The sequence below is a fragment of the Ovis aries genome, chromosome X, assembly GCF_016772045.2.
Source record: "Ovis aries strain OAR_USU_Benz2616 breed Rambouillet chromosome X, ARS-UI_Ramb_v3.0, whole genome shotgun sequence".
Lineage (NCBI taxonomy): Eukaryota > Metazoa > Chordata > Mammalia > Artiodactyla > Bovidae > Ovis > Ovis aries.
This window is the reverse complement of record NC_056080.1, coordinates 52117327-52139426: the sequence shown is the minus strand read 5'-3', so window position 1 is coordinate 52139426 and position 22100 is coordinate 52117327. Positions and strand designations below refer to the sequence as shown.

At 41.2% G+C, this 22100-nt stretch overlaps 1 protein-coding gene across 4 annotated transcripts in view; it reads left to right on the top strand.

Moving 5' to 3' along the window:
- Positions 1 to 22100, top strand: part of FAM120C (family with sequence similarity 120 member C) — a 150701-nt gene that overhangs the window by 45201 nt on the left and 83400 nt on the right. For all 4 annotated transcript variants that reach the window (XM_004022057.5, XM_027963299.3, XM_042242234.2 and 1 more), the window contains exons 2-4: positions 7844 to 8090; positions 9334 to 9416; positions 15655 to 15783. In XM_004022057.5, coding sequence (XP_004022106.1) covers positions 7844 to 8090; positions 9334 to 9416; positions 15655 to 15783 — 459 coding nt within the window. The remainder of the gene's footprint in view (positions 1 to 7843; positions 8091 to 9333; positions 9417 to 15654; positions 15784 to 22100) is intronic.

The window sequence follows — 22100 nt, the reverse complement described above, 5'->3', positions numbered from 1 at the left end:
TTAAAACTATGTTTCTTCCCATATTGCAGCATGAGCATGTAAAGTCAAATAAGCATACTTGGAATCAGTGTAGATATTTACCTGCTGCCCTTTGCTTAACTCTAGAGCTCAGATCAGAGCCACAAGTTCCGCTAACTGAGCACTGGTTCCCTAGGGGAGAGATTTTGCTTCTAAAACCTGTTCAGCCGTCACCACAGGGTAACCTGCTTTATGCTTTCCATCCCGAACAAAAGAACTGCCATCTAAATATTTCCATGTCAGGATTGTCTAATGGGGTATCCATTAGATCTTGCCGAGCTGCATAGTTTAAGGTTTGGAATTGGGAACAATCGTGATCAGGTGTTTCATTTTCCTTCTCAGGAAGAAAAGTGGCAGGATTTAAATTTCCACAAACTTTAAGTTTAGTTACTGGTCCTTCTAATAACAATAACTGATATTTAAGAAGCCTACTGTCTGTCATGCAAATATTAACCTTATTTAAGATTCCACTCACATCATGAGAAGTCAGTACAGTAAGGTTTCATCCATTAAGCTTCAGGAGCCAATAAAGCTGCTGCCCCAATTGCTCTTAGGCAGTGGGGCCACCCACGTGAAATTACATCTAATTCTCTGCTTAGATAAGCAATAGGTTGCTGGTGAGGCCCTCAGGGTTGTGTCAAAACTCCCAAGGCCATACCTTTTCTTTCACTGACAAATTAAATTCTGACCCTGTGGGCAAGCTTAGAGTGGGAGTTCCAGGAGATCAGTCTGAAGAACCTTAAAAGCCTTTTGAGTAGCTGGAGACCAAACCAGTTTGTCGATTTGGGCCTGCTGAGATTTCAGCTATAAGTTTATATAAAGGCTGGGCAACTTCCCCATAACCCAGATTCCAAATGCGACAGTAACCTGTGATTCCCCGAAACCCTCTCAATTGTCTTAAAGTCATAGGTAGGGGATGATTTAGTATAGGTTTAATTCTCTCGGGGACTATGGCCCTAGTCCCTTCTGATATGATTAAGCCCAAATATCTAACAGATTGTTGACAAAGCTGAGCCTTTTCTCTTGATGCCTTGTAACCACAGCCTGCCAGAAAGTTTAAGAAATCTTCTGAGGCTTGTGAGCAAGCTTCCTCTGTCTTGGCACAGAGCAAAATATCATCTACATATTGTAACACCACCACTTCGGAGCTATACAATTTTGTAGATCCTGTGACAAACTTTTTCCAAATAAGTGAGGACTGTCAAGAAATCCCTGGGGCTAAACTGTCCAGGTTAACTGAGAAGCTGGTTGCATAGGGCAAATAGAAATTGACTTTCCTCTGCCAAAGGCACTGAATACAAGACATCTTTTAAATCAATTACTGAGAAATATTTGTCTCATTCAGGAATTTCAGACAGTAGAGTGTAAGGATTAGGCACCATGGGTTGTAAAGGAACTACAGCCTCATTTATTATTCGTAAATCTTGAACTAGTCTCCATTTACCATTTGATTTTTTTATACCCAAAATAGGAGTGTTGCATGGACTGTTACAGGGAATTAATAGTCCCTGCTCCTTTAAATTTTCAATAATGGGTTCTAACCCGAAGGCAATGGCACCCTACTCCAGAACTCTCACCTGGCAAATCCTATGGATGGAGGAGCCTGGTAGGCTGCAGTCCATGGGGTCGCTAAGAGTCGGACACAACTGAGCGAGTTCACTTTCACTTTTCACTTTCATGCATTGGAGAAGGAAATGGCAACCCACTCCAGTGTTCTTGCCTGAAGAATCCCAGGGACGAGGGAGCCTGGTGGGCTGCCGTCTATGGGGTTGCACAGAGTCGGACACTACTGAAGTGACTTAGCAGCAGCAATAACAGTAAACTCAGGTTTCAGTGGATACTGCTTCTTATAAGTGTGGGTCTTTGAGCTTGACAACTACAGGAATAGCATTTTATGCTCAACCCACAGATTTTCCATCAGCCCATACTCTAGGATTTACATTTTGTTCAATTAAAGCTAGAGAAAGAGAGGGCTCCATATTCATGAAAACAGGCATGGACCTTGCTCAGTATATCCCTTCCCAAAAGGGGTGAGTGAAACTCTGGCACGATCAGAAACTCGTGTGAAAATAGCACAAAGTCAACTTACAGAAGAATTGAAGTAATACCTTTTGGCTCATCCAGATAGTCCCATTACGGAAGTGGATCAGGAAAAAAGTGGGCCAGGGGCTTCAGTAAGCGTGGAGTAAGTTGCCCCAGTATCTGAAAGGAAATTGATAGATTGGCCCCCCACAATTATTAATACCCAGGGTTCCTCAGGTGTAATTAGCAGGGAGCTTGTGTGGCGACCCCCGGGCACCTTCAGTCCTGATTGTCTTGAGATTCTGACCCCTGAAACCTACGCCTCTGGGGGCAGTCTCTCTTCCAGTGTGGTCCTTTGCACACCGGACATGGAGCTAGGGGCGACTTAGATGCCTGAGGACAATTCCGCTTGAGGTGCCCCTCCTTTTCACAGTAATAGCAAGCCCATCCCTTTTCACCTGGGTCCCTGTGGGCACTTTTCTCAGGCTGTTTAAGAATGGTTCTGACAGCCATTACAAGGGCTTCGGCCAGTTCCTTTGTCTTTTTCTGCCTTTCTTTCTTTTCCTCATATTCCCTACCATAATAGACTGTCTGAGCCAGTTGTAACAGAGTATCTAGACTGATTTGGTCCATATGCCTGTTTTAATAGCTTATGGCAGATATCTGGAGCCGACTGAGTGAGAAATCTATCTTTTAAGATACTTTTCCCTCTTCACTTTTGGGATTAATCTCCGTGAATCTGCGAAGGTCTTCTCTCAGTCTATCTGGGAATTTACCAGGAGCTTTCTTCTCCTCCTGCTCTATGTCTGCCAATTTGCCATAGTTTAAAGGCTTAGCACACACCTGCCTGAGTCCTTCAAGAATACATCTGACAAAATGACTCTAATCCCATCTTCCTTTGGCTGTGTTGTAGTCCCAGTCTGGTTCTGTAATTGGGACCGCCTGATTCCCAGTGGGGAGGGCCGCTATCTCGTCCTCCCTCTTCCCTACTGATTCATTACCAAGCCATTCATCTCCATAGGCAACCGCTTTTCCCAAAACTCAAGTCAGGAGTCAGCATTTGTCCCAAAATATACATCACATCCTTCCAAGTAAGGTTATAAAGCAAAGTAACACCTTTCTTTAAAAGCTCTAATATATTTTTCTGGGTCCTCTAAATAGTCTCCCAGATCCTCCTTGATACTTTGTATTTCTTGACAAGAAAAAGGCTTATTAACTCTCATAGACTGATTATTTCTCCTGGTGGGTGCTTCATGAAGAGGCAAACAGCTTGTGTGGCTGTTCCTCAGTCTCTCTGGCTGCTCTGCACTTATGATCCCAGGGATAGATTGGAGAAACCTGCTTTTCTTTATCTCTTTGTCTCCTGTCCTCCATCTCATTTAGCAAAGTAGGAGGACAGTGGGGAGCTGAAGGAGTCACACCCAAATCTATACCCTTAGGACATAAGTCTGGCATATTTCACAGAGAGAAAACGGGCAACACATATGCTACTTCTACCCACTTCCCTTGTTTTCTACAGAACCGATCTAATTGTAAAACAGTATTATACTTAAGAGACCTTCCAACTGGCCACCGTTCGCCATCCTCCAGTGGGTACCGTGGCTGTACAGTATCACATAGGAAGACCAGGTGTGTCTTCTTAAAGCCCTGGGGATGAAATCTATCCCAGTTTTTCAGGATACAGTTCAAAGGAGTGAGGCTGGAATTGTTAGCTCCCATCTGTAAGAGAGAAAAAATGGGACCAGCACCATCTTTCTACTGGAGGCGTTCCTCCCTGCTCTAGATGGGGGTGTAGACAGACTTTACACCAAAGCTTTCCTTCTCTGGTCGGACTTAGTCTCTCCCTTTCTGACGCAGGTGACCTACTCGTCCCTCCCGGTTCTACCACCGAGACGGGGTAGACCTGATGCACCAGGGGTAGACCTGATGGCATCCCTGGCTGTCGTCCAGCTCCTCACCATTAAAACCTTGCTTGCCTCTGATGCCACCCAGGGTGCAATCAGAGTAACCTTCCAGAATGCCTCCCAGGCTAAGACCACTGGGAACACCTTTCATCACCTGAGTGCCTGTGCTCGACCCTGAGTATACTCCTGACCACAATAAGACTGATATGAACGTAAAACTGAGATGTTTCTTCCAAGCGTCACCACACCAGTATAAGAGCCTCCTCTGGTCCACTAAGAGCCAGCGTTACCAAAGGAAAAAAAAATTGTAGTTCCAATCTGAGTAACCTTTAACCTCAGAGATGCTCTTGGAGCTAGAGCTCCATCTAACTTCCGAACTTTTGATTCCTAGTGAGGCTAGGCGCTTCCTGACTACCAATCCAAATTTGGGGCCTAGTCATAGTAAACAGTAATGGCATAGATCACAAGTCCCTTGAAAGTCTATGATCCAACAGATTAGGTTCATACTTCTAATTTCCAAGGAGAGACGTTAGGTGCCTTTTGGCATTGACAGGTCGGTATAAACCCCCGACAGGTTTCTGCCATAAGCCATATGAGGTCACTGCGGAACCGCAGAGCAGAGCTCCTCACTTGCTTTGTGCAGGGTGTTTCATTCATTCACGCAAGCACACCATAGAGTTAGTAAAGTACACCAGAAAATGTGTTCGCTAGGAGAACAAAGAACTAGAGCTCCAAGCATCCTTACCTTGTCCTGAAGAATCCCAGACGAGCCCCCAAGATGAAAGGTTATCACTGAACCACGAAAAGACGCCGGGATTCTTGGCCTCTGGAGGAGAGGAATTCAATCCAGGGCCAGAGACGAGGCTTGATCGCTCAGAGCTTTTGTGTAATAAAGTTTTATTAAAGTATTAAGGAGAGAGAGAAAGCTTCTAGTGTTAGCAATGGAGTTATATACTCTCCAGTGAATCAAAAGAATGTCTGGAGGTTGTAAAGACCTCACCAGACCTACTCCCATAATCTACATTTTAAGATAACAGGTTTAGCCAGAAGGTTTAATCCAGAGACTGTCCTCAGGCAGGATACATTATTGTTATATAATCCTACGGAATGTAGAGGAAAAAAAGTTTGTCCTTTCTTCCTCCTTGAAAATTCAAGACCCCTCTCTCCTTGGGGACCCCTAGACTTCTTATCAACCTGCCTAGGAAATGACTCTCTCATTTGGGAGACCTGGGTTCAATCCCTGGGTTAGGAAGATCCCCTGGAGAAGGGAAAGGCTACCCACTCCAGTATTCTGGCCTAGAGAATTCCATGGACTATTGGTCCATGGGGTCACAAAGAGTCAGATATGACTGAGTGACTTTCGCTTTCACTTTAAATATGTAATAATTCTGTATGTCAGTTATACCTCAATAAAACTTTTTTAAAAATGAGTAGATTAGCTCAATGGTTCTTAATTAGCAGTGTGCATCAGAACCTACCGGAAGCTAGTCTTGGAATATAGGCATTCCAGTCACGCTCAGGAGATTGTTTCAGCAAATCTGAGGTGAGGCACAGGTTTGTATATTTTGAAAATGCTTTCCAGGTGATTGTGATTTATATTCCTTATGAGAGCCATCAGATTTGTTAAAGATCACTAGTCCTTGACTTTATAGAGTTGAAATCACTTGGATGGTGGCATAATCAACTGCACACCAGCTAAAGGTAATGTGTTGTTGTCAAAAGAGCATGGGCTTTGGTGTCAGTCTGATCTGGGTTCCTGTTTCCCAGCTCTGTAGCCCTGAACATGCCACATCACTTCTCTGAGCCTCAGTTTCTTTACCAGAACCACAGGACTTAGAATGCCGACATAGGTTTTGATGATGAGAAAGAACATATCACAGTCAGCACTATGCCTGGTATAATGTAGATGGATGCTCAGTCAGTGACTGGTATGAGAGGTATATGCTGGAAGAAACTGTCACCAGGGGACAGCCCAAAACTGTACTCCCAGACCCATCTGGAGTTAATTGTAACTCTAGACATAAATATGTTGTCGCACAAAGTAAGGTTTCCTTCCTTTGCCTGGATATCAAATAAATACAGACCTTGCTTTGTTATTTGCTTACCAGTGTCCCTCCATCTGCTGTGACTTAATATGTGACATGGCTCTCTACTGCAACTAGAGCCTCTTTCCATAGCTTAGAGAAAGCTTAATGCATTGAAACTCCTGTCAGACTCCAGAAGAACTGCCGCTGCTGCTGCTAAGTTGCTTCAGTCGCGGCTGACTCTGTGCGACTCCATAAACACACAGCCCATCAGGCTCCCCCGTCCCTGGGATTCTCCACGCAAGAACACTGGAGTGGGTTGCCATTGCCTTTTCCGCCAGAAGAACTACCATTCCTCTAAAACTTAAAAATTAAGTCAGTTGAGTTCAACAAAATTATCAAGGTCTGTAGGCTCTGGAGACAAACTCCAGGCTTTATTCCTTCCAGCTGTGTGACCTTAGAGATGTAAGGTGGAGATAATAGTTATGGCCTCATTGGATTGTTTTGAGTATGAAATGAATTAATACATGTAAAGTAATTGGAACATTACTTAGCACATAGTATGTGTTCAGTATCTGTTAGTAATTATTATTCATACTGCAATGCATCAGATCTTATGTGGGAGCCAGGAATACAGAGATTATAAAGTTTCTGCAGTCAAGGAACTTAGTGTGGCAAAACCAGTACACAGATCATTTTAGTATCCTTTATGTAGAGCAATAGATGTGTGCACAGGAAGGGTACTTAACAGTCTGCCTCTATTACATTAAAAATAGTGCTCTCCAGGAAGAAGCCTGGTACAATGGGAAGTGTGCATTCTGGAGTCAGATCAGCTTGGGTTTGAATCATGTGTATACACCCTCATTATGCAACTTTGGGGGCAGCCAACCTCTCACAGCTTTAGTTTTTCCATTTCTAAAATAGAGTGAAGTTTCTGACTTCTAACTGTTGGAAGTGCCCTATTTAGGTGCCCTGTGGGCCAAGGTGCTCCTAAGAGAGCAGGGATTTTTTAAAAAGAGTTAGATGAACTTAGATTCAGGCTCTAGTTATATGTTATTTAACCTTTCTATGTCTGTTTCCACTTGTATGTTTTTTCATCTATATCTGCCTTGTCCTTGGTTGTTCTGTTGATGAGATAATGTATATAAAGCACACACAGTATATAGAAGGTACTAAGCAATATATAATAGCTTTATTATCTTTCTAACAAAGTTCTCATCTATTATTATTATTTAAAGTAAAAACTTAAATACTATGAACCATGTTAATTTTTCTTTTAAAGAGCTTCAGGCCATAGTTCCATGCAGGGAGTCAAAAAACTGGTCATTTGAATGGACAAATGGATAATGCTGCCTGTGTTTACAGGAATATTCCAGTTTAGACTAAGAGAGGCTTTCTTTATTTTTAGAGTATTTTGTTCAGCCTTGTGTTGTGCTGTGCTTAGTTGTGTCTGACTCTTTGTGACACCATGGACTGTAGCCCTCCAGGCTCCTCTGTCCATGGGGATTCTCCAGGCAAGAATACTGGAGTGGGTTGCCATGCCCTGCTCCAGGGGATCTCCCCAACCCAGGGATCCAACCCAGGTCTCCTGCATTACAGGTAGATTCTTTACCATCTGAGCCACTGGGGAAGCCCAAGAATACAGAAGTGGGTATCCTATCCCTTCTCCAGGGGAACTTCCAATCTAGGAATCAAACTGGTGTCTCCTGCATTGCAGGCAGATTCTTTACTAGCTGAGTTACTAGGGAAGCCCTGTTCAGTCTTATATAATCTTACATTTCAACAAACTATAAAATTCAGTTTCTAGCCTTTCTGACTTTTAACCAAATATAGGTCAGCTTTTGTTGCATGACATGTTCTCTTTTTCCCTCCTAGGTCTTTCAGAGCCTTGAAGACCACCATTTGGAAGTGGTGGCTTTTTTCAGGGAAAATGGCTTCCATGGTCTTCTTGCCCACGACTCTGAGTATGCGCTCTACAATATTCCTTCTTACTATAGTTCCCATGCTCTGAAGCTGAGCTGGAATGGAAAGAACCTCACCACCAACCAGTTTCTGATGCAGGAGGTGGCCAAGCAGCTAGGCCTGAAGCGGATGAATTTTCCCATATTTGCTGCACTGCTAGGTAGGTGGTCCAAAGAACAGAGTGTAATGATCATATAAGTTTCCTCTTTCAGTGTTAAGAGATGAAAACCAGAGCAATGGTTATCACTGTTGGATTTATCTTCTGAAAATTTGCACGCCAAACACTGATTTGGGGCTTCTTACTAGAAACTCAACATGTTTTATTATGAATTAATACAGGATATTCCAGAATATTATTTTGATTCTTATAAAACTTTTTCTTTCATTACATTCTGTAAGTATTTTATGCAGAGTACCGTCTTAGGCCAAATATCTTATTAACCCTAGGCAACTTTGGTTTCCCACTCAGAGCATTAGCATTTCTTCCCCACTGTTTAACTTTAGATCAAGAACACAAATCATTCTGCATATTTTTCTTTTTGTTTCTCTTGTGCTAACATTTTATTATGAAAATTCCCCAAAGTACAGCAAAACTATAAGAATTTGCTCTGGAAATCCTGTTTCTGCCACCTGTATTCTGCCAGTAACATTTTACTAAACTTGCTTTATCGTATATCTGTCTTTATATCCATCCATCAGTTTTTCTTTAAAAAATGTATTTCAAAGTTACTGCAGACTGTTGATTATGTTTGAGTTGGTTTTCCTAGTACTGACAGCATGAAAGTTAATATCTTGTCTCAGGTGTGACCTCTGTTTATAATCCCAATGGATTTGAGCTTGGATAATCTAGTGGAGTCAGCACAAGTTTTGGAATTAGGCCTTGGACAAATCACTGAAGTTACACCTCCTGGTTTCAGTTTCCTCATCTGTGAAATGGAATAATAATACCTCACAGTGTTATTGATAAGATTAAATGAAATAAGATATATAAAATGCCCAGCACTTAGTAGGCAGTCAGCAGATGGTGGCTATTATTATAAAAGGCAGCATAACCAGGTGACAGAAAATAGCATGTACTTTGGAGCCAGACAGTCCTAGATTCTTAGCCTGGTGTGGGCACTTATTAGATGTGGCACCTTGGGTAAAGTCAAGAGACTTGCTCAAACCTGTTTTCCTATCTATAAAAATGGAGATAATATTATCATACACAGTTATTATAAAGATGATATATATAATGTATGTGATTCATAGTAGATAATCAAACATAGTTACTGTAGTTGTTAAATTAAGAACATAGATATGTATGAATTATTTGATTGTTTTTTTTCCCCAAAGTCCCTTCATGGCCTAGAGATTCTAAGAAAACATTTGTACAGTCAATAAATGACAGATATACTTTATAGGTAACCACATTCTCCCAGATGAGGACCTGGCTGCTTTTCACTGGAGCCTCTTGGGACCAGAACATCCCCTTGCATCACTTAAGGTAATGTGCCCCATTTCCTGCCTGTGCATCCATGCCTAGAGGACATAACGTTTTGATTGGAATTTTAATAGAGTGAATCTTTCATTAGGCTTAAATTATTTCAGATACTTAGAAAAAATTTATAATTATGGTCAATACTCTTGAAAAGGAGAAACTTGGTTTTCTACCTAATGTATAGGGAAAAATCTAGTTATCCCCCTCTGTGTCTTTCTTCCCTCTCTGTTCCTCTCTCTCACACTACTACCACTGTCACACAGAGTACTTCACTTTTGACACTTCTAGTCACTAAACATGTGGGGAGTTTTTCCCGCACCAAACAATTTTCTGTGATACCAGCTGGGTATCCTACAATTTAACTCAATTCTAACACTACTACCTGAAGATAGTGTCAGATTGCACAGGTTCAGGACTCAATTCCAAGGACCGCCCCCCACCCCACCACACACTTTCAGATAGCAGTTGCAAGGCCAGGTTATCACCTGTGCGTCTTACTAACCAACTAGCTATAGTTTTGAGGTTCCAACGACTCCCTCCTCAGGTTCAATAAATTTGTTAAAGCACCTCATAGAACTCAGGGAAATACGTACTTACATGTATCAGTTTATCAAAGGGTATAATAAAGGATGCAGATGAACAGCCTGATGAAGAGATACATAGGATGAGGTCTGGGAGGATCCTGAGCACAGGAGTGCTCTTCAGTTCAGTTCAGTTCAGTCGCTCAGTCGTGTCCGACTCTCTTTGCGACCCCATGAATTGCAGCACGCCAGGCCTCCCTGTCCATCACCACCTCCCGGAGTTCACTCAGACTCACGTCCATCGAGTCAGTGATGCCATCCAGCCATCTCATCCGCGGTTGTCCCCTTCTCCTCCTGCCCGCAATCCCTCCCAGCATCAGAGTCTTTTCCAATGAGTCAACTCTTCTCATGAGGTGGCCAAAGTACTGAAGTTTCAGCTTTAGCATCATTCCTTCCAAAGAAATCCCAGGGTTGGTCTCCTTCAGAATGGACTGGTTGGATCTCCTTGCAGTCCAAGGGACTCTCAAGAGTCTTCTCCAACACCACAGTTCTAAAGCATCAATTCTTCGGCGCTCAGTTTTCATTCCAATTCCAAAGAAAGGAAATGCAAAAGAATGCTCAAATTACTGCACAATTGCACTCATCTCACGCACTAGTAAAGTAATGCTCAAAATTCTCCAAGCCAGGCTTCAGCAATATGTGAACAGTGAACTCCCTGATGTTCAAGCTGGATTTAGAAAAGGCAGAGGAACCAGAGATCAAATTGCCAACATCTGCTGGATCATGGAAAAAGCAAGAGAGTTCCTGAAAAACATCTATTTCTGGTTTATTGACTATGCCAAAGCCTTTGACTGTGTGGATCACAATAAACTGGACAATTCTGAAAGAGATAGGAATACCAGACCACCTAACCTGCCTCTTGAGAAACCTATATGCAGGTCAGGAAGCAACATTTAGAACTGGACATGGAACAACAGACTGGTTTCAAATAGGAAAAGGAGTACGTCAAGGCTGTATATTGTCACCCTGCTTATTTAACTTCTATGCAGAGTACATCATGAGAAACACTGGACTGGAAGAAACACGAGCTGGAATCAAGATTGCCGGGAGAAATATCAATAACCTCAGATATGCAGATGACACCAGCCTTATGGCAGAAAGTGAAGAGGAACTAAAAAGCCTCTTGATGAAAGTGAAAGAGGAGAGTGAAAAAGTTGGCTCAACATTTAGAAAACGAAGAATATGGCATGCGGTCCCATCACTTCATGGGAAATAGATGGGGAAAAAGTGGAAACAGTGTCAGACTTTATTTTGGGGGGCTCCAGAATCACTGAAGATGGTGGCTACAGCCATGAAATTAAAAGATGCTTACTCCTTGGGAGAAAAGTTATGACCAACCTAGATAGTATATTCAAAAGCAGAGACATTACTTTGCCGACTAAGATCCGTCTAGTCAAGGCTATGGTTTTTTCCTGTGGAGTGCTATTACCACCTAGGAAATTACAAAGATTTTAGCTGCTCTATGCCAGGAACTGCGGTCAGAGAACAATATATGTTTTCTATTATCTTACACCCTTATTATCTTAAGGATTCATACAAACCTATGAAGAAAAATATTAATACTAATACCCTAGTAAATGAAAAAATGAGCAAAGGAAAGAAGCAGACAATTCACAGAAGAGGAACTCCTGCTGCTGCTGCTAAGTCGCTTCAGTTGTGTCCGACTCTGTGCAACCCCAGAGATGGCAGCCCACCAGGCTCCCCTGTCCCTGAGATTCTCCAGGCAAGAACACTGGGGTGGGTTGCCATTTCCTTCTCCAATGCATGAAAGTGAAAAGTGAAAGTGAAGTCGTGTCCAACCCTCAGCGACCCCATGGACTGCAGCCTTCCAGGCTCGTTCGTCCATGGGATTTTCCAGGCAAGAGTACTGGAGGTGGGGTGCCATTGCCTTCTCCGCAAAAGAGGAACTAGAGTGGCCAATAATATGACTAGGTGTTAAACCTCACTAGTGATCAGAGATGCAAATTAAATGAGCAGTGTGATTTTTTTTTAACCTAACAGTTTAGAAAATATTGAAAGATTAGTCTACCCACTCCTGTCAAGGCTGTGTTGAGACTGGTGCTGTCATATACTTCTTGTGGTAGTGTAAGTTGGTGGTGGTATTATATTTCCCTAATCCTTTCACTCTCCTAGATGTCTGTCTATTTCACATCTTTCCTTCTCTCCTCAAGCCTCTAATTCTCCTTCCTTGCTCATTCTCAGCTCATGATCTGGCTTCATATTTAACTCAGAAAATTGAAGCAATGGGAGCAAAACTTCCACCAGGTTCCACCCTTTCAACTTCTCACTTGCATGCTCTGCCTGCCTTGGATACCTGTCACTGTTCTGTCTTAGGCCAGCCCTTCTGCTCTTATGCTGAATCCATGCTTCCTTACTAACTTAAGGACATCACTTCAGAAGTTATCCCCTCTTTCTCCCACATCATTTTCCCTCTCTTATTGGCCCTTTGCCATCAGATGCATAAGCATGCATCCATCAGAAAAAATAAAACCTGCTCTTGATTTCACTCCCTCCACCCAAGCTACTGCTCCATATTTCTTCTTCCCTTTTAGCAAACTCTTCTAGAGAGTTGCCTATGTTTTAGCTGTTTACTATCCCCTTTCCCTGTTCTCTCTTCAATTTGCTGTGCTGAAATTGTTTTCAACAGTCACCAGTGACTGATGTTAATAAATCTAATGGCTAGCTCTCAGTTTTCATCTTGCTTGACTAATCAGCAGTATATGACCCACTTGCTTACTCTCTGAGAACATGTTATTCACTTGGCTTTAAGGAGCCTATTCTCTTGTAGTCCTACCTGCTTCATTGGCTGCTGCTTCTATCTCCTTTGCTGTTTCCTTGTCTTATGTACTTAACTTTGGAGTGTCCCAGAGTTCTATCTTCAGTCCTTTCTCTCTTCTTTCCACACACACTGCCTTGGTGATTGATCTCATCTGGTGTCATGACTTGAAATACCATATGTCCATTAATGACTCCTAAATATGTCTCCAGCTTTGACCTCCCATTTGAACTCTAGCTCCCAATATCTAATGGCCTACCAAACTTGTCAAAGAAACACATCCAAATGGAAACTCCTGATCTTTCCCCTAAACCTGTTCCTTCCACAGCCTTCCCTAATTTTTATTAACAGCAACTTCATCCTTCCAGTTGCTCAGCGTGAAAGGCTTGGAGTCATCCTTGACTTCTCTCTTACTCCTGCTCCACCTCTCTTCTGGTCAGGAAATGCCATTAGTTCTTCCTTCAAAATATATCCAGTTCTCACCATTTTCACAGCTACTACCTTGGGCAAGCCATCATTCTTGCCTGGATTATTATACCACTTTACTAATTATTGGTCTTCTGCTTTCACTAATTCATGTCCCAAGACCTCTCACCCCCAGCCCCAAATCTATTCCCAGTACAACAGCCAGAGTCATTTTAAAAACTGACTCAAATCATGTCACTACTCTTTTTTAAATTCTCTAATGGCTCTTCATACCACTCACCTAATCTCTACCATGGCCTGCAAAGCCCTACGCTGTCTGGCCCTCTTATACAGCTCTGATCAAATTGCCAACATCCACTGGATCATCGAAAAAGCAAAAGAGTTCCAGAAAAACAACTAGTTCTGCTTTATTGACTATGCCAAAGCCTTTGACTGTGTGGGTCACAATAAACTGTGGAAAATTCTGAGAGAGATGGGAATACCAGACCACCTGACCTGCCTCTTGAGAAACCTGTATAACAGGTCAGGAAGCAACAGTTAGAACTGGACATGGAATAACAGACTGGTTCCAAATAGGAAAAGGAGTACGTCAAGGCTGTATATTGTCAACCTGCTTATTTAACTTATTTGCAGAGTACATCATGAGAAACGCTGGGCTGGAGGAAGCACAAGCTGGAATCAAGATTGCTGGGAGAAATATCAATCACCTCAGATATACAGATGACATCACCTGTATGGCAGAAAGCAAAGAGACACTAAAGAACCTCTTGATGAATGTGAAAGACGAGAGTGAAAAAGCTGGCTTAAAACTCAACATTCAAAAAACTAAGATCATGGCATCTGGTCCCATTACTTCATGGCTAATAGATGGGGAAACAATGGAAACATGACAGACTATTTTCTTGGGCTCCAAAATCACTGCAGATGGTGACTGCAGCAATGAAATGAACAGATGCTTGCTCCTTGGAAGAAAAATTATGACAAACCTAGACAGCATATTAGAAAGCAGAGACATTACTTTGCCAACAAAGGTCCATCTAGTCAAAGCTATGATTTTTCCGGTAGCCATATGTGGATATGAAAGTTGGACCATAAAGAAAGCTGAGTGCCAACGAATTGATGCTTTTGAACTGTGGTGTTGGAGAAGACTCTTGAGAGTCCCTTGGACAGCAAGGAGATCAAACTAAAGGAAATCAGTCATGAATGTTCATTGGAAGGACTGATGGTGAACCTGAAGCTCTAATACTTTGGCCACCTGATGCGAAGAGCTGTCTCATTTGAAAAGACACTGATGCTGGAAAAGATTGAAGGCAGGAGAAGGGGATGACAGAGGATGCAATGGTTGGATGGCATCACTGACTTGATGGACATGAATTTGAGTAAGCTCCGGGAGTTGGTGATGGATAGGAAAGCCTGGCATGCTGCAGTCCATGGGGTCGCAAAAACACGACATGGGTTTGCAAGGACACGACTGAGCTACTGAAGTAAACTGAACTGAAAAGCTTTTAAGAAGTTGATAGCCTTTTGCTCAGCAATTATCATTCTAGGAAACATGTAATTAGATAATTGGAAGGTGGACAACAAGTCATACCTACATTTCACCATAACATTTAAAATTTTCAAGCATCACAAAAATAGAAAAGTAATATATAGTTCAGTTCAGTAGCTCAGTCGTGTCCGAACTCTTTGTGACCCCATGAATCGCAGCACGCCAGGCCTCCCTGTCCATCACCAACTCCCAGAGTTCACTCATATATAGTTACATATATATATATATATATAGTTAGTTAGTTATATAGTCATATATAGTTAGCTGTCACTGTAACATCTTCCATAGCCAGTAGTTGTTAACATGTGGCCATACTTGCTTGAGTTTTTGTTGTTGTTACTGTTACTCATATTTTAAAACAGATGCCACTCCTTAAGTTATTTCACTCATGTTCTTTGATATGCATCTGTAAAACATATGAGCATTTTCTTACATAGGCACAATGCCATTATTATTCCTAAGAAAATTAATGATAATTTCTTGATATCATCTTAATATCCAATCCATTTTTAGATTTTCCTACTTGTCTTACAAAAGCTTTTTTGTGGTTATTTCAAATCAGGATCCAAACATTATTCACACATTACAACATTACCTTTAATAGCAGAAGTTGGGAAACAGCTAAAATGTATCATGACAATTTATCATGATTAATTATGGTAGTGCCATAAAACAGTAATCTTTGGTGTGGGATTATGGCTGATATGTTTTTTTCTTTTCTTTATCCTTTTCAGTCTTGATTCCAAGTGTTCTGTACTGAAAATTAGGGCAAAATTAATTTAAAGAAAAGATGATAACTATCTCTCAAGTGGATTTACTGAATTTGAATTCTGTATCTCACTCCTGTCTCACCCTTTTTCTTAATGATCCATCTTAGATATCAATGTGCTTTGCTTATCTTACTTCTTCTAGGTCAGAGCTCATCAGCTGGTTCTTCCTCCCTGTGATGTGGTAATCAAAGCTGTTTCTGAGTATGTTAGTTCCATCAAAGACCCCTCAAACCTGGATGTAGTTGGGAAGGATGTTTTCAAACAGTCTCAGGTAAGCTAGCCTTCACCTTCCTAAGAATGGCCAGTTTTCTTGCTTCACAAGTACCACCAGGAGATTTGATCACTTTGGTGCTGCCTGCCTTCTCTCCTCCTAGGTGTTTATCTTCTCCCTTCTTACAGACTAGAGCCCCAAAGTTTCTTTTAGAAAACATCACTAGGCCTGGATTTAAAGGATTTTTTTTTACCTTTTTTCTACTGATTATTAAGGTTATATGAACTCATTCTGCAGAATTTAGAAAATGTCACTTATACTCTTATTACCCAGAAACAATTTGCCATAGTTATCACTCTGGCATATATCCCTCTCTTTTTTTTCAGTGTATATTTTAATATAAAGGAGGCCTTGCTTATTGGAGGAAAATGAGTGCTGAAAAAGGCTACTTAAGTACGTCCAAATGAAACAACAGTGTTTTATTATTAATAGTGAAAAAAGGGCTCACCTGGGATTTTATCTTGTGAAATGAAACTAAAAGTTAGGAAAATAAGTTAGTTTTATTTTTGACAATTTCATTTATACTTATCCTGTGGGCTTTTCAGTTCTATTTTTAATTTAAAAGTCAGTGAAACTGACTTGTATGGTTATATGGATTTTTAAAACATGTATAGATTTGTGTATCCAATATCACAATCAGGATCAGAACAGTTGAACCTTCCCTGAAATTTCTCATGCTGTCCCTTCATAATTACACCTGAACTCATCCCTAATCCCTGGAAACTACTGGTCTATTCTCTGTCATACTTATATCTTTTAGAGAATACCATGTGAATGGAATCATAGAGTATGTAACCTTTTAAGAATGGCATTTTTCATTCAAAGTAATGCCTTTGAGATTGTTTTAAGTTGTTGAATGTTGCATCTATGGATAATTCGTCCTTTTTTATTGCCATAGTATATATTGTGTCACTCTATGTCATTTTGTTTATGCTTTCACCCCTAGAGAATATTTCAGTTGTTTCCAATTTTCAGTGGTTCAAATACAACTTCTATAAGCATTTCTGTGCAGGTTTTTGTATGAATATGTTTTAATTTCCCTACTGTAATACCTAGCAATGGAAATTCTGGGTCATATGGTAAGTGTATGTTTAACTTAAACTATTTTTTTCTCTTTTTTAATTTATTTATTTTAATTAGAGACTGATTACATTACAGTATTGTAGTGGTTTCTGCGATACATTGACATGAATCAGCGATCAGTGTACATCTGTTCCCCATCCTGAACCCCGCCCCCCACCTCCCTCCCCATCCCATCCCTCTGAGTCATCCCAGTGCACCTGCCCTGAGCACCCTATCTCATGCATCAAACCTGGACTGGTGATCTGTTTCACATATTATAATATACATATTTCAATGCTATTCTCACAAATCATCCCACCCTCACCTTCTCCCACAGAATGCAAAAGACTATTCTATGCATCTGTGTCTCTTTTGCTGTCTCGCATATAGGGTCATCATTGCCATCTTTCTAAATTCTATATATATGCATTAATATACTGTAGTGGTGTTTTTCCTTCTGACTTACTTCAACCTGTATAATAGGCTCCAGTTTCATCCACCTCATTAGAACTGATTCAAATGTATTCTTTCTAACAGCTGAGTAATATTCCATTGTGTATATGTACCACAGCTTTCTTATCCATTCGTCTGCCGATGGACATCTAGGTTGCTTCCATGTCCTGGCTATTATAAACAGTGCTGCAATGAACATTGGGGTACACGAGTCTCTTTCAATTCTGGTTTCCTCAGTGTGTATGCCCAGCAGTGGGAGGATTGCTGAGTCATATGGCAGTCTATTTCCAGTTTTTTAAGGAATTTCCACACTGTTCTCCATAGTGGCTGTACTAGTTTGCATTCCCACCAACAGTGTAAGAGGGTTCCCTTTTCTCCACACCCTCTCCAGCATATATTGTTTGTAGATTTTAGGATAGCAGCCATTCTGACTAGTGTGAGATGGCACCACATTGTGGTTTTGATTTGCATTTCTCTGATACTGAGTGATGTTGAGCATCTTTTGATGTGTTTGTTAGCCATCTCTATGTCTTCTTTGGAGAAATGTCTATTTAGTTCGTTGGCCCATTTTTTGATTGGGTCGTTTATTTTTCTGGAATTGAGCTGCAGGAGCTCCTTGTATATTTTTTAGATTAATTCTTTGTCAGTTGCTTCATTTGCTATTATTTTCTCCCATTCCAAAGGCTGTCTTTTCACCTTGCTTATAGTTTCCTTCATTGTGCAAAAGCTTTTATGTTGAATTAGGTCCCATTTGTCTATTTTTGCTTTTATTTCCAGTATTCTGGGAGGTGGGTCATAGAGGATCCTGCTGTGATTTTTGTCAGAGTGTCTTGCCTATGTTGTCCTCTAGGAGTTTTATAGTTTCTGGTCTTACGTTTAGATCTTTAATGCATTTTGAGTTTATTTTTGTGTATGGTGTTAAAAAGTGTTCTAGTTTCATTCTTTTACAAGTGGTTGACCAGTTTTCCAACCACCACTTGATAAAGATTTTTTTCTCCATTGTATATTCTTGCCTCCTTTGTCGAAGATAAGGTGTCCATAGGTGCATGGATTTATCTCTGGGCTTTATTCTTTCATTCTTCCCTTGAGAACCCCATGAACAGTAGGAACACTATGAAAACACAAGAAGATAGGACACTGAAAGATGAACTCCCCAGGTCAGTAGGTGCCCAATATGCTACTGGAAATCAGTGGGGAAATAACTCCAGAAAGAATGAAGAAATGGAGTCAAAGCAAAAACAAAACCCAGTTGTGGATATGACTGGTGATGGAAGTAAAGTCCAATGCTGTAAAGAGCAATATTGAATAGAAACCTGGAATATTAGGTCCATGAAACAAGGCAAATTGGAAGTGGTCTAAGAGGAGATGGCAAGAGTGAATGTCTACATTTTAGGAATCAGCTAATTAAAATGGACTGGAATGGGTGAATTTAACTCAGATGACCATTATAGCTACTACTATGGGCAAGAATCCCTTAGAAGAAATGGAGTAGCCATCATGGTCAACAAAAGAGTTCAAAATGCAGTACTTGGATGCAATCTCAAAAATGACAGAATGATCCCTGTTCATTTCCAAGGCAAACCGTTCAATATGACAGTAATCCAAGTCTATGCCCCGACCAGTAATGCTGAAGAAGCTGAAGTTGAACGGTTCTGTGAAGACCTACAAGACCTTCTAGAACTAACACCCAAAAAAGATGTCCTTTTCATTATAGGGGACTGGAATGCAAAAGGAGGAAGTCAAGAAATACCTGGAAAATGGGCAAATTTGACCTTGGAGTACAGAATGAAGCATGGCAAAGGCTAACAGAGTTTGGCCAAGGGAACGCACTGGTCATAGCAAACACTCTCTTCCAACAACACAAGAGAAGACTCTGCACATGGATATCACCAGATGGTCAATACCGAAATCAGATTGATTATATTCTTTGCAGCCAAAGATGGAGAAGTTCTATACAGTCAGCAAAAAGAAGACTGGAAACAGACTATGGCTCAGGTCATGAATTCCTTATTGCCAAATTCAGACTTAAATTGAAGAAAGTAGAGAATACCACTAGACCATTCAGGTATCAGTTCAGTTCAGTTCAGTTGCTCAGTCATGTCCAACTCTTTGTGACCCCACGAATTGCAGCACACCAGGCATCCCTATCCATCGCCAACTCCCGAAGTTCACTCAAGCTCATGTCCATCAAGTCAGTGATGCAATCTAGTCATCTCATCCTTTGTTGTCCCTTTCTCCTTCTGCCCTTAATCTTTCCCAGCATCTGGGTCTTTTCAAATGAGTTAGTTTTCCACATCAGGTGGCCGAAGTATTGGAGTTTCAGCCTCAGCATCAGTCCTTCCAATGAACACCCACGACTGATCACCTTTAGAATGGACTGGTTGGATCTCCTTGCAGTCCAAGGGACTCTCAAGAATCTTCTCCAACACCACAATTCAAAAGCATCAATTCTTTGGTGCTCAGCTTTCTTCACAGTCCACCTCTCACATCCATACATGACTACTGGAAAACCATAGCCTTGACTAGATGGACCTTAGTTGGCAAAGTAATGTCTCTGCTTTTTAATATGCTATCTAGATTGATCATAACTTTCCTTACAAGGAATAAGCATCTTTTAATTTCATGGCTGCAATCACCATCTACAGTTGTTCTGGAGCCCCCCAAAAATAAAGTCTTGACACTGTTTCCCCATCTATTTCCCATGAAGTGATGGAACCAGATGCCATGATCTTCGTTTTCTGAATGTTGAGCTTTAAGCCAACTTTTTCACACTCCTCTTTCACTTTCATCAAGAGGCTTTTTAGTTCTTCTTCACTTTCTGCCATAAGGGTAGTGTCATCTGCATATCTGAGGTTATTGATATTTCTCCCAGCAATCTTGATTCCAGCTTGTGCCTCTTCCAGCCCTGCATTTCTCATGATGTACTCTGGAAATAAGTTAAATAAGCAGGGTGACAATATACAGCCTCGACGTACTCCTTTTCCTATTTGGAACCAGTCTGTTGTTCCATGTCCAGTTCTAACTGTTGCTTCCTGACCTGCATATAGGTTTCTCAAGAGGCAGGTCAGGTGGTCTGGTATTCCCATCTCTTTCAGTAATCCCTTAGAACAATACAGTGGAAGTGACAAATATATATGCAAGAGATTCTTTCTGATAGACAGAGTGCCTGAAGAACTATGGACAGAGATTCATGACATTGTATAGGAGGCTGTGATCAAGGCCATCCCCGAGGAAAAAGAAATGCAAACCAGCAAAATGGTTGTCTGAGGAGGCCTTACAAATAGCAAAAGGCAAAAGAGAAAAGGAAAGATATGCCCATCTGAATGCAGAGTTCCACAGAATAACAAGGAGAGATAAGAAAGCCTTCCTCAGTGATCGATGCAAAGAAATAGTGGGAAACAATGGAATAGGAAAGACTAGAGGTCTCTTCTTAAAAACTAGAGATACCAAGGGAACATTTCATGCAAAGATGGGTACAATAAAGGACATAAATGGTATGGACCTAACAGAAACAGAAAGTATTAAGAAGAGGTGGCAAGAATACACAGAAGAACTATACAGAAAAGATCTTCATGATCCAGATAATCACGATGCTGTGATCACTCACCTATAGCCAGACATCCTGGAATGCAAAGTCAAGTGGGCCTTAGGAAGCATCGCTACAAACAGAGCTGGTGGAGGTGATGGAATTCCAGTTGAGCTATTTCAAATCCTAAAAGATGATGCTGTGAAAGTGCTGTACTCAATATGCCAGCAAATTTGGAAAGCTCCACAGTGGCCATAGGACTTGAAAACATCAGTTTTCATTCCAGTCCCAAAGAAAGGCAATGCCAAAGAATGCTCAGACTGCTGTACAATTGCACTCGTCTCACATGCTAGTAAAGTAATGCTCTAAATTCTCCAAGCCAGACCTTAACAGCACATGAACTGTGAACTTCCAGATGTTCAACAAAAGTCAAAGGAACCAGAGGTCAGATTGCCAACATCCTTTGGATCATCAAAAAGGCAAGAGAGTTCCAGAAAAACATCTACTTCTGCTTTATTGACTATGCCAAAGCCTTTGACTGTGTGGATCACAAGAAACTGTGGAAAATTCCTAAAGGGATGGGAATACCAGACCACCTGACCTGCCTCCTGAGAAATTTGTGCAGGTCAAGATGCCTCAGTTAGAACTGGACATGGAACAACAGACTGGTTCCAAATCAGGAAAGGTGTACGTCAAGGCTGTATATTGTCACCCTGCTTATTTAACTTATATGCAGGGCACATCATGAGAAACGTTGGGCTGGATGAAGCACAAGCTGTAATCAAGATTACCAACAGAAATATCAATAGCCTCAGATATGCAGATAACACCACCCTTATGGCAAAAAGTGAAGAAGAACTAAAGTGCCTCTTGATGGAAGTGAAAGAAGAGAGTGAAAAAGTTGGCTTTAAACTCAACATTCAGAACACTTAAGATCGTGGCATCTGTTCCCATCACTTCATGGCAAATAGATGGAGAAACAGTGGATACAGTGACAGACTTTATTTTGTGGGGCTCCAAAATCACCACAGATGGTGACTGCAGCCATTAAATTAGAAGACAGTAGCTCCTTGGAAGAAAAGTTATGACCAACCTAGACAGCATATTAAAAAGCAGAGACATGCCTTTGTCAGCAAAGGTCCATGTATTCAAAACTATGGTTTTTCCAGTGATCATGTATGGATGTGAGAGTTGCAGTATAAAGAAAGCTGAGCGCCAAAGAATTGATGCTTTTGAACTATGGTACTGGAGAAGACTCTCGAGAGTCTCTTGGACT